Here is a 12,881-nt window from a genome sequence, read left to right as displayed (position 1 = left end):
GGGCCTTCCGCTAATTGGCGCTGTGGGACTTGGGCTCTCCCGGGTGCCATGAAGCAGAAGCTCGTGCTGTGCCGTGACGATTGGCGAATCGAAGAGGCGTTTCGAGAACGCTGTTCCCTCGGGCGCAATCACTCGAGCAGATAGCGGACGAAGGAGCGCAGCAACCATTCAATGCTCGGTGACTTTGGTCGAACTGGGCGTTTCGGGAAACAGGTGCACTTGGCGGTAAGCTCTCGAGGCTTGCACTAGAATTTTGTTTGTTTGTTTCTTCTCTATACCCGTCGAGACCTCCCCCCCCCCCCCCCCTTTTATGCTTGTTCTTCTTCTTGTGCATCTACTACTACTGCTTCTCTCCTTTTCTTTGTAGAGCGATAACTGTTAAGTCCCCTCCTATAGTCTAAAATTAATTGTGTTTTTGGCAGCCATCACCTTAGTCGTCAGTATCGTCAGATGCTTGAATAAGACCGTCAGGTGAACAAACAACTATATTATATTATAAATAAACTAATAAATAGATAAGCAAATAAATATACAAATAAATAAATAAGTATTATGGTGCAGAAGTGCATCGCTGGTATTGGTGATCTGATGAGCAATGATGTCCCAAGGCTCACGTGGGTTGCTTGAAAAGTTTTAACACGTTCACAGCAGATTTACTACGAAACACATAAGAATATATGGGGCGATCTTCAGTTTTGCGGAACTTTTAAAAATCTTCGGTGATAACATAATTCTAGTCCTTTAGGGGGGGGGGGATTCAGGGAGGTGGAAATTACTTGTACGATAAACTAAAAGAAAATATCAAGAATTAACATCTTAATGAATTGTATTGCGACACGTATTGCAATTTACGAATTGTAGCCCTTGAATTTCCAAGGCGTATCCAATTGGAATCAATTCCCAGAATGACACCAGTTTCAAGGTACGCGCTATCAAATTCGCCGTAAACATGTGCTTTAGTTCGACTTACTTTTTTCAAGAAAACGCTCTTTTATACATTGAAGCACGAAAGTAACTGGAACGCCCATCTACATCGTCCCACACTTCAGGAAATATTGTCTCCAAACTGGTGTTATCGTTGAAATTTATTTCAAGTGGATACGTCTTGCAAGCTCACCGGCTATAATTTGTTAATTGCAATATCTGCCGAAAGGCAATTAATTTGTAAGGTAATTAGTGAATTCTTGTTAATTTGTTGAACATGCGTTTAGATTTCTCTTGCTAGTAATGTCCGCCCATCCGAATAATCCATCTCAACAACATGAATTATGCTATCTGCTACAGGCGATCTTTAACGATTAACTAAAACTTAAGAATGATCGCCCCGTATAAGTGTCCCACAAGGTGACCAATTTATCGGTCGGAATGCATAGCGCCTTTACGAATTTTGTGTTCCTCTGGCGGTTCCAGGCTGCCAAGTTCCCTTCAGGCGGATAACCTTCCAAGTGTTTGAAACTCCCGCAGTTGCCGAGCACCGGGCCGGGAGCGCACTCGTATGTTTTTATTGGTACGAATGCTACTCGGCAGCAGCATTCGTCGGCTCGACTATTTCACCAAAGCTGTGGTGGGACAAGGGGCGCCCAGAGTCCTTCGCAAATCTCTATATGGGTGCCCCTTCCGAGATCAGAACCCATAAAAACAACTGAGCGCCGGGTCGTGGTACATGACTACCCATTAGAAAACCAGTGGGTTACTGACGGCACCAGGTTTCGAATCCAAGACCAAGACGCACTAACATTTCACCACCGCTGTGGATCGGTCAGCAAGCGGAGAGTTAAGTTATGCGGTTTTACGTGCCAAAACAGCAGTCTGATTAGGAGGCACGCCGTAGTGGAGGACTCCGGAATAATTTAGACCCCCTGGGGTTCTTTAACGTGCACCTAAATCTAAGTAAACGGCTGTTTTCGCATTTCGCCCCCATCGAAACATTGCCATTGCCGGGATTCGGTCCCGCGACCTCGTGTTCAGCAGCCCTACCCCATGGCCACTAAGCAACCATGGTGGGTCCCACCGTAGAGTTCGTCTTCGCTATCCATTGGGCGTTGTATCTTCTTTTGCATGCGCGGAGCTACTGGGAGGTCAAGGATTGACTTCGTGCGCCTGTACCTCGTTTCAGCCCGGCGACGCATTGCATGAAGCCTTTCCAATTCAATGTCATTCTCCGTACGCTTCAATGAATGTTTGAAGCAACGCGTACAACCTTGCATTATTTCTTCTAACCGGCGGGCAAAAACGTATGCGGGCTCATGCGCTTCTCCCACCGCGTATGGCCATGGACAGAACTTGGCTGGGCGCATTAGGCGAATGCAATCGTTGACACGAAATGTATTGCCATGGAATTTTCATGGCCTACCCACTGCATGGCGTCCGCATTAGTTGTACGTTCAAACTGCCGTACGGCGTCCTGGCCAGTACTAGTTCCCCGTTGGCCTGAGTGACAAACATTGACTCAGTGACTCAATGAGTGATTCATGTTCCGAGGCTCAGCAGATGCACGACAATCTTGCAGGCACCGGTCGAGTGGTGAAAGAAAGACGGGATGCAAGCGCCATCGGGACATCGAGATGCATTCTGCCACCTCTAGTAAGCTTAAAGTTTTGCGTATTGTCACCTTTGCCGTCACCATACTCATCCTTTGCCGTATCACCTTCACCAAAACGTTGTAATATGACCCACCGTGGTTCCTTAGCGTTGACGTTGGCGTTGCGCTGCCAAGAACGAGGTCGCGGGGTCAAATCCCACCTGCAGCGGCCGCATTTCGATGGTGGCGAAATGCAAAACGGCCGTGAACTGTGCATTGCGCGCACGTTTAAGAACCCCAGGTGGTCAAAATTAATCCGGAATCCCTCACTATCGCGTGCCCCCTAATTGTATCGTGACATATCGGCGCGTAAAATCCCAGCAGTTAATTTGAATTAATTTAACGCTGCAATATGGAGGCGACTGCAACGCCTGCGTTCGATTAGCAGCTTGCGTGAAAGTGCGACAGCGTTTTCACGCAGAGGGATCGCATCAAAAAGCGCGGCAAAACTGGTTCGAGCTTTCCTGGCGTGGCACTCGTCACGCGATAGAACTGCGTTTCGCGCTCGCTCTCAACTTCGCTCCGCGGTGACTCCGAGCGCAGTCAATAGAGGGCGACGCATTCGCCAAGTCGCCGCCAGCACTATTGCGGTTGCGCGTGGTAAGGCTGGAAAGCGCTGGAGGAGCAAGGCGTTGCGCGGAAGGAGGGCCCTTACTGGCAGCACGCGTTTTTGTCTTTGTGACAGAATTTATCACGCATTTTTAGCCTAACTAATAGAAGAAAGGAAAGAACAGAAAGAAAGTACCACTGCTTCTACAATATTGTTTATAAAAATGATTGCTCGAAGTAACATTAAAAAAAAAGGAAAACAACATGGTACCCTCATAGGTGTTAGTCTCTTTGTGTTTAGCCTCTTAATGAGATTTCAAAGTGTGGCGCGCGCATTTTTGGCGGCAGTTTTTCGATATCTATGTTTTATGGAGCATAATGATAAAAGGAGACTGCCTGCCTTCGACGTTGTATCTGCGTCATTTACCCGTGTGTTACGATGCACGTCTCAGAGAAAACACGTGCTCGTCTATGCTGTTGTCGACAGGCGCCCTGGCCGGAAGTGAAACGGCCCTTCGAAAAATATGATCTATGACTAAGGCGAACAGAATGTCTCCAAAACAATTAACAGCGTACGGGGGAGGGACCTGTTTTTCTAGTGGCAACAGGCGCGAGTGCTGTCGGCGCTAGAGAGTTCGGAACAAACATAAGCGGTCGTACGCAGACTGTCATCTTGCGCTTCTGATAAAAAATAAAAAAAATTAAACCTGTCATTATGATTTTCCTATTAGACTGGCTAAAATTCGACTGTAGAATGTTGTCCGATGCGACATGTCTTTAAAAAAGAGCGCTGGGTTCTGACACACTTAGAGTGCTAGAAAGCAAAAACAGAACATGAAGAACTAGCGCAACTCGGCTGTTACATGCACATAATATTTTGAATGTGAGTGACCTTGTTAACTACAACCTGGCCATATTTATTTTTAGGGCATTAAACAATGATATTCCAGTAACCATCATACCGAAGACATCCCTTACTAATACAAATAATACTAGGTTTGCAGAAAATATTAACTTCATTTTACCCTTAGTTCGCACCAACTATGGTAAGCAGTCATTACACTTTTCAGGTTTATCTCTGTGGAACTCATTACCATTCCCTCTAAAATTGTTCAAAGCTCACAGATGTCGTACAGAACTTAAGCATTTTCTTTTCGCTTCCTCCGACTTTCCCATTTGAGTATAGTTTGAGTTGTATTTTTAACTTTCTCTTTGTTTCTCTATTTCTCTCCCACATATTTTTTTTTACTTTCTTTCTTCTTAAGCTATTTTTGTAGTTTCACCTTTTGTTGACTAAGTCGAAGCCTTGTTATTGTTTCATACGTTCATATGCTGCTTTCCTGTTCATTTATGTCTTGTCTAATGAAACGTTTATGCGTAAATTTTACATGTTGACATTGTTGTTTGTACTATTAATTCTAGTCATCATGCACAGGAGGTCCCATTTCAGTTTCTAACTACAGGACCTCCTTCTGTATATACATATGCTGTAATTATCCCCATTTTGTCATGAATAAACTGATTCTGATTCTGAAGACAGGATAGGCGCTGATCCTGTCTCTTTCAATGAAGTGTGTCAGTTAGCTAGCAACTGAAACAGTAAGTCGGTATAGTAAAACCTAACTGCCCTAGCGTGCGAATGGTGTGGGATGAGTTAGGTACGTTAAAGCACCATCAGAGAAGAGTGCATGCGTGACACTCGATGCCTGAACAGCCCTGACGTGCAGCTAACGTGTTGTAGTCCGATTTCTCATGTGATCAGCTGTGTTGTAGGGACGAACTGTCTTGAGATACAATGTTTTAGGCGATAAAACATTTGCTGGCTCCAAACAAACGCTTCAGGTCTTTAGCGCGATAATGTATGACTCTAGCTAGACTTTAAGCCTCTAAGCCATGACGCGTCGTGATAAAACACAGTCCATAGTGAGCACACCAAGTCTTTTGCGCACCCGTATACATCGCCTTCACCGCTGTCTTCGACGCCGTCCCCAATCTATTTTGTCCGAAACTGAGACAACAGGTCTCTGCCCACTGTGGCTCGGCGTGGTATTCACAAGATCCTTTGCTTTCGGTATCGAAATGGCCGACAGTATATAATACATTTCCTGACTGTGCCAGCCAGGAAACTATTGAACGGTGTCCTTTGCAATTGTTCTCGCTACAGCGCACACAGGCAGTCGTGCGCGAGGAAGTTGACCTGTCATGTCGACCAGTCACATTGCGAGCAGACAACCCAGGAGTGTTGGCCTGTTCAGATGTCGCACCAGAAATCGGTCAATGCTGTGTTGAAGTTTCTAAGCTCGAGAAACTTACTAGAGAGATTCTGATGTTTCCGAGTTCCCGGCACCGTCCCTTTTCCTTATTTGTTTTTACATTTTTGCGTTTTTCCTCCGTATTCCCTCAATCTTTCTTTACTCCATTTGCCCTCTCTTAGTCGGATGGAGCAAACCCAGAAGCCTCTCTTCTCGTTAACCACCCTCTCTTTCCCATCTCATCTCTCTGCTGTTACATATTTATCGTATCATATGTGCTAGAGAGCCCTCAAGTCGCTGCCGTTGCGCACATCAAGTGCATACGTGCATGCGGCGTTTCCTAGATGACCACTTACTCGACGACGCAGTGGGCCGCTGTGAGCACCCATCGATCTGTAAGCAGTGCTCCTCCACAGTGGTGCCTTGAACCCATGGTCGACATCTTGCGCACTGAAACCTGCATGATGTGAAAAGGGTGTTGAGAGACAGATGCACGCTTTGACGGAGACGGCATATCAAGGTAGCTGAAGTATGAGCGTAATATGGTCCATAATTGAACAGAATACCAAATTGATATTGAAGCATCAGTTTCGGCAAAACTGTGGGTTTAGACTTGATTTTAGCACAGCTGATAAGTAGTTTTTCTTACTGAATGTGCCCCGCGAAACTCTCAGTGCGGAACTAGATGTCAAATAAAGAAACATACCATGAATTTCATTAGTTTCCTTTTGCTGTCTGGTAAGTGATGTACTCGATAACTTCATTTCCTTTGTGTAGCGATCTAGATTTGCCCCTACTTTTGAAGTCCAAAAATCTTGAAGTCCACATTATCTTCTTTATCTATGAATGAGAAGGAAAGCGTTTTAGCTGGGTGAAAGTCCCGTGGATCATATTTGGAATTTATCTCATTCTGTGTGAATGTTCTGCCCTTCCAGACAAAATTGTTTTCTTGGTTTAGAATTTAATAGGTTAGGATGGTTGAAAAAAACTTCCCAGCCAAACCAGCAGCCGCAGGCCATGGAAGCGCTGACACCATGATATCGCCAAAAGGAGCAGTTACTTTGTCTACGTAATATATATATATATATATATATATATATATATATATATATATATATATATATATATATATATATATATATATATATATATATATATATATATATATATACACACATTCGTACAGTCGCCACAACACTAAGATCCCAAAGATTGATCCGTGGCCGATGATATTGGGGAGAAGAGGGCTGGACTAAAGGTTTCAGTCACTGCTCCATAGTTTGTTGTTAAAACAGCTATTCAACAAGGGCAGTTGAACACCGTGTATTACGATGAGCCAAGTAGCAGAATAGAAAGTGCACCTGTTGGAATGTGCTGCCGTATCACCAGCGTACGGACAAGCACAGCCGACTGGGAGAGTATACCGATCCACATTGCCAGCGGCGAGAGTATACTTCGGGGATTGTAGCAGCAGAAATTCCGCGACACAGACACAGAAAGAAACCAACAAACGTGGACGTTTGTTCGTGCCTTTCTATGTCTGTGTCCAACAATTTCTGCTACTACAATCCTCGAAGAACGAACCAACTAGGTAGAACACACACACACACACACACACACGCACACACACATACATACATACATACATACATACATACATACATACATACATACATACATACATACATACATACATACATACATACATACATACATACATACATACATACATACATACATACATACATACATACATACATACATACATACATACATACATACATACATACATACATACCACCCGCCGTGGTTGCTCAGTGGCTATGGTGTTGGGCTGCTGAGCACGAGGTCGCGGGATCGAATCCCGGCCACGGCGGCCGCATTTCGATGGGGGCGAAATGCGAAAACACCCGTGTGCCTAGGTTTAGGTGCACGTTAAAGAACCCCAGGGGGTCGAAATTTCCGGAGTCCTCCACTACGGCGTACCTCATAATCAGAAAGTGGTTTTGGCACATAAAACGCCATAATTTATTTATTTACATACATACATACATACATACGTACATACGTACATACATACGTACTACATACATACATACATACATACATACATACATACATACATACATACATACATACATACATACATACATACATACATACATACATGTGTGTGTGTGTGAGTTAATTTTAAGTACTTCTAGTGAAGTCACAAACCATAGTACCAAAGACAACAGCACATTATCGCTCCGGATTTCACTTCGACACATGGCAGACACCAGAAAAAAGGGGTTTAGTTCACACAAGGTGCTCCCTGAGCTCTTCCTCCTCCCCGGCATGTCTATTTACCGCGAAGCGGTTGGCATCTCCTTGGTCGGCATTTTTCGTGTCCGCGAGCAAAAATGTAGGCCGATCCCTGAGATCGCTCGATACCGGGTCGACCCTCGGCGGAGAAGCAGGCTTGAAGCACTCAGCATAGTGAAGCGAAAAGTGCATGCATTATTTGGAAGCATGCATTCTTTGGAAGCACGCCCACAACATAGAGAACCGCATCCGATTCGATAAAGAACGAGCACGAAAGCATCCGGACCACATATTTGATGATATTGCGCTGCCCGCATATACTTCCCGGTAAAGATGACCGTTGCGCAAGCTGCCGCCACAACGGCAGCTTGTGAAGTGGAAGGTGACGTCACTCGTCACTAGCCTTTCATATACAAAAGAACCAGCCTAGCAACTGATTTCATTGTTATTGCAGCATCGCTCTATACAGGCAACGCATAGTGAGGACTCCCGAGAAGCAGCGTGAATACAAGGAGCGGCAAAGGCAAAAAGAAACGGCAATACGACTAGCAGCGGCGTGCTGTCAAAATTTCCATTGTTCCCATTACTACAATTATTCTAAATTACCGTTACTACGATTACTCAAAAGCAATAAAGCACTGCATACATCCCTCAGCAGTTGTTGTGGTGGGTTCCAAAGCTTCGCTGGGCATCCACTTTTGCAGGGCCGGGATGGTGAGTTAATTTTTTTTCTTTTCTTGTGCGGGAAATACCAAGAATGTTAATTATTTCATAAAGTACCAACGTCACTTTGTGGTGCCTCTCAATATTAAAAAAAATACATTTATAGAGAGAAAAAGCGCGTCTGATGAACCAAAACCATGATCACTTGCTGTCATAACCGACTTTAATAAATGATGAACGCATTTTTATTTATTCGAGCAAATTGCAAAAGGCGCAGTATTTATTCTAAAGATGGAGATTCAAAGACAAACACTGTGCGTGCCCTGAGTAAGAGACCGAGGTGTACTGGGACGACGCACACCGCTTAAGGCGCCATAACGCAAATGCGTGTCGTGCCCGCTGAAATATTCCGGCACGTCATGGCAAGGAAACGCTTAAGTTTCGTCTAAATCACGTTATAGATGTTTCCGAGCCGCTCTGAACTGGTAGCGCATTCCTCGTCACCGAAAACGGTGAACACAAATGCACATGCAAGTTAGTGAAGACTAGTTGATTTGTACAAAGCGAAAAGAGGCGATCGTTCCCCATATACGCCTTCTCTACATGACGGCCGATCGACAAATCGTTGCCACCGCTGCAAAACGTCTACGCTGATATAATTTTACAGCGAAGCTGTATGCCTCTACTGTCCAAGGGAATTTTTCTATCGTTGTTGGCGCGGTAAGCAAAAAACTCCCCATACGTGGGCCGATCCCGGAGATAGTGCAATGCCGGCCCGACCCACGGCGGAGGTGAAGCAGGCGTTAAGCACTCCCCATACCTGGACCGATCCCGAGGATAGTCCAATGCCGGGCCGACACGCGGCGGAGGTGCAGTTCGCCATTTAGGGGCCCACATACACAGCTTCGCTGGTCATCCTTCTTGACAGAGTGGAAGGGCACTGAGTTTTTATAATCAAAGTAACGTTTCTCAAAAATGTATCTTCATTTCATTCGAGTTTAGTTGGCATTTCCTTTGCACTTCTTGGGATAATTACGTTGTCAATTCTTTTGTTTGTTGCTATTCTTAAAAGAAATGCACAAAGCTACGGCCCGGGAATTCTATGTCATGTTATTAATTGCGCGCATGCTGTAATACTTGTACAAAAAATTGGGACGCAATGTCATCAAGCGCACATCTTTGGCGGTGTGCAAGCCGGCTTGCCGTTTCCAGTTTCCTGAATAAGGCGCCGAGTATTTTCGTATTACTTTCATTTTTTTATATACGTATATTGTTTGAAGGACACACACCAAGAATTCGGTTACCCTAATGTCCTCCCTGTCTTTTCAGCTGTGAACTTTTGGCGATCACGTAGAGCGTGCGGCTCGGCCAAGCGGCCAGCAATTTCAAGCTTCGTTTCTGTTTCTCAGAAGCAATGAAAAAGGAAGCGACGGAAGGGATCGAAGAGTCGGGCTGCCGGCGCACCGTCGACAGTAAACACCTGAGTCAAGCGTTCGTGCGGAGCGGTTTGATTCGTATCGATTTTCTCATCGCTCGCTTCAGGTTGCCTTGGCCCGGCCGCAAGTCTTATACTCGGGCGTCAGAGTTTTATCGCTTTTCTTTGTCACGGTTGGCCGGAGATATTTATAGCGACCGTGCAACCCTCGAAACTCGGCCACAAGTCAGCGCCGTCCGGCGTGTTTCCGTTTCTGTTTTATTTAGTTTAGTTTCCTGTTCCCAGTTCTTGCGCTCCTTATTTTACTTGTTCTGAAAGGATCGTGGCAAAACTCACCTGCCAGGGGAACTCGCCTGGAAGCGCTGGAGCTCCTCCGATGATGTTGAACGCGGCATACTCTCGTTCTCTTAAGCCGCAGTCTGCAGAGGGCGTCGGCAGGGCCGGTGGCATGGAAAAATGCAGCCGTGAAGAAAGTCGGTTTCTGATGAAACATTTGAAAGTGGTTGCTGGAACAGGCATGAGCCGCTTAGGCGCTATGATCTGCGGTTAGGTAGAACTCAAACCCGCATACTGCATGGCCAACGGAAGATGCGTCGCCTGAACTGGCGGATCAACACCAGTGTGCTCCGGACACCATGTATAGTTTCAGTTTCGGTAAGCTGACTTAATTAGAGCTTAGCATTTGTCGGTGCGAGATAAGTCTTATTTATATCTGTAAGGCCAGCCAGGACGCCTTAATCTGATACTGCGTGACATGAGCTATTCGATACATATGCATTCTATTAAAAGCAAAAGACCTGTCGGACAGAACTTATATCCTAGTCTGACGTAGCTTAACGATTAACGCACCCTCAGAACCTTACTTAGGCATTAAAATTCAGTACAAGCCTGAGTTAAGTGGTTTACGAGGGGTCTGGGAGAGGTGGGAGTAGTGCAGCGTGGAGTATTATTTCGCACACATCACTGGCATGAACAGAGAGAATCCGCAACGATAACACTGTCCAGTCATGTCACACTACTAAACATTTGCCTTAAATACGGCTCCGATACGTCGATAGCAAATTATTCGTTCTTGGACTGATGCCTATTAGGGGCTCCTGGAGTAGTACACGTTCATCCGATGTTTAACCCGATGTTTAATCACACAAATTATAGACATTTTCTGGCTTTGAATCTCCACTCTACTTTATCGCTGCATAAAGCTGAAGAATGGATTCAAGTAGGCTTTTTATTTTTTTTAGGCGAACTTGATATGCATGCGTGTCTAATCGAATAGGTTTAACGTTGCCAAACTAGACATCGATCTATGGGGGACGCCGCAAAGGACGACTTCTGAATGATTCCGATCAAGCCAGGTCGTTTTGCATGTGGTACGCGAGCGCTGTTGTCGTATGCATTCATTGGAGTACGACCACCGTAGTACGGAACCGAACTCGCGCAATTGTGCTCATAGTCACTCAATCACTACTGCAAGTTCCGTTCCGTCATCTGCTACAACGACTATACGTGATCTGTCTACATTTAATTTCCGCACTGAAAATTCGCGACCAATGTTTCCTTGAACTGGCTGGTCATATACGTGAGAATTCGATACGCAGTGTTCACCTGCGGAACCGTGCTGTTCTACGAAACACGATCTGCGACAAACGCGTACAACCGGAAAGCATTTTACGGCAATGCACTGGCTCAAAGAAATAGCCGATCAACACGCCTCTACAGAGCTTGCTGCATCTTTTAAGAGCACAAAAAGGAACGCATCAGAACGAAAAGTGCACTACTACGGCAGTTAACTAAATAAGTCATGGCTATGTCATTGAACCGCCACAAAAAAAAAAAATCTTTTGCATATTTTTAGTAACGCCGCGGACACGTACAGACCAGATTCATTCCCAGATGTTCAACTATCTAACATGATTGTGGGCTTACTCCGACAAGTCGAGGGCTGCTCTTTGCAGTCTTGTCAGTGCTGGTGCGTTGCAGGTGCCACAGATGGTGTCATATTTGGTAGGCCTCCCTTTATTCTCAGACATCCTTCATAAGGGAATCAGCGGAACCCTCAGTAAACGTTGCACAAGCGCTTGGGGAAGCGTGGGAAGCAGACATGCGTGTTTCCCATGTTTAACATGGGCGGCGCCGTGCTGATCTGTACCTATCCAGTTGGACCATTTGTTACGACGATAGATTTGACGCAGGCATTCACGCCACCATAGCTCTCGATTGAGTTTGTGCGCACGCAAGAATAGCGTCAGTGTGTGCGCAGTCCATCCATGCGGCATTGTTTTCTCTACCATAACGGGGCCAGGGGCGCTGAGGTTACCGAAGAAAATAACATAGTAAGGACAGTGATATAAGATAACAGCTGTAACAAAGATGAGCACGATATATCTCTGTCGCCGATCTCTTCAATTGACTTGAGCACGCCGCTAGGAGCCGCTCTACACGTGTGCTGCATGAACCAGAGCAACCGAACAAGAAGAGCACGCTGCATGCCAATGACGTCAACGAGGAGCGCAACCTTGTGCCCTCTCGAACCACGCATCTGGGTCGGACCTTTTACGAGCGTAGGGTCGTAAGGTTTCTATTACCCAGAAACCGAGGCACAGTACAGTCGTGCCAGAGGCCGCACTTACCGCGGAGGCAAACCTTTACTGATCTTAACTGTATAGTTGAAATCAATTTTCTGCCGACTCACGGCTTGACAGTAAATTTCCCGCCACCTGTCGAACGCTCGAGAACGAGGAACCGCGCTTCGTTCGGCAAGCCGTGCGTTGTTGCATCGAGAACGCATCTCGCGCGCTCGCAACCCGGCGGCACGCGGCGTAACCGGTGTTGTATGTTTTCCCCGGTGGCCGCCGATAAAGGCGGCACGCAACAACTTGGAGGAATAAAGAAAACAGAGCCGAGGTGGTTCCCTACCGTGCGAAGCTCTCGCGGCGAGGGGGCCACGGGCGACGAGCAGCAGCAGCGTCGCAGCGGCGACGGCAGCGGTGGCCAGCATGATTCTTCTTCGGTGACGGCGGCCCGCTCGGACAGCCGGCGCACTGACTGTCGCCGCAGTCCCCTCTCGATGGAGCTCCTCGCTGCAGCCGCTGCAGGT

The 12,881-nt window shown here is 46.2% G+C and overlaps 1 protein-coding gene across 1 annotated transcript in view; it reads right to left on the bottom strand.

Annotated features, from left to right (window-relative positions):
- LOC135899508 (transmembrane protease serine 9-like) overlaps positions 1–12,878 on the bottom strand; it is a 47,529-nt gene extending 34,651 nt beyond the window's left edge. The window contains exons 1-3 of the mRNA XM_065428782.1: positions 12,701–12,878; positions 10,121–10,203; positions 5,739–5,839 (exon numbers count right to left, since the gene is read on the bottom strand). Coding sequence (XP_065284854.1) covers positions 5,739–5,839; positions 10,121–10,203; positions 12,701–12,782 — 266 coding nt within the window. The 5' untranslated portion in view covers positions 12,783–12,878. The remainder of the gene's footprint in view (positions 1–5,738; positions 5,840–10,120; positions 10,204–12,700) is intronic.
- Positions 12,879–12,881: the final 3 nt, after the last annotated feature.

This window comes from Dermacentor albipictus, chromosome 4 (genome assembly GCF_038994185.2).
Source record: "Dermacentor albipictus isolate Rhodes 1998 colony chromosome 4, USDA_Dalb.pri_finalv2, whole genome shotgun sequence".
Taxonomy (NCBI): Eukaryota; Metazoa; Arthropoda; class Arachnida; order Ixodida; family Ixodidae; genus Dermacentor; species Dermacentor albipictus.
Note: the sequence above shows the minus strand (reverse complement) of the source record. Positions and strands in the feature narration are given on the sequence as shown.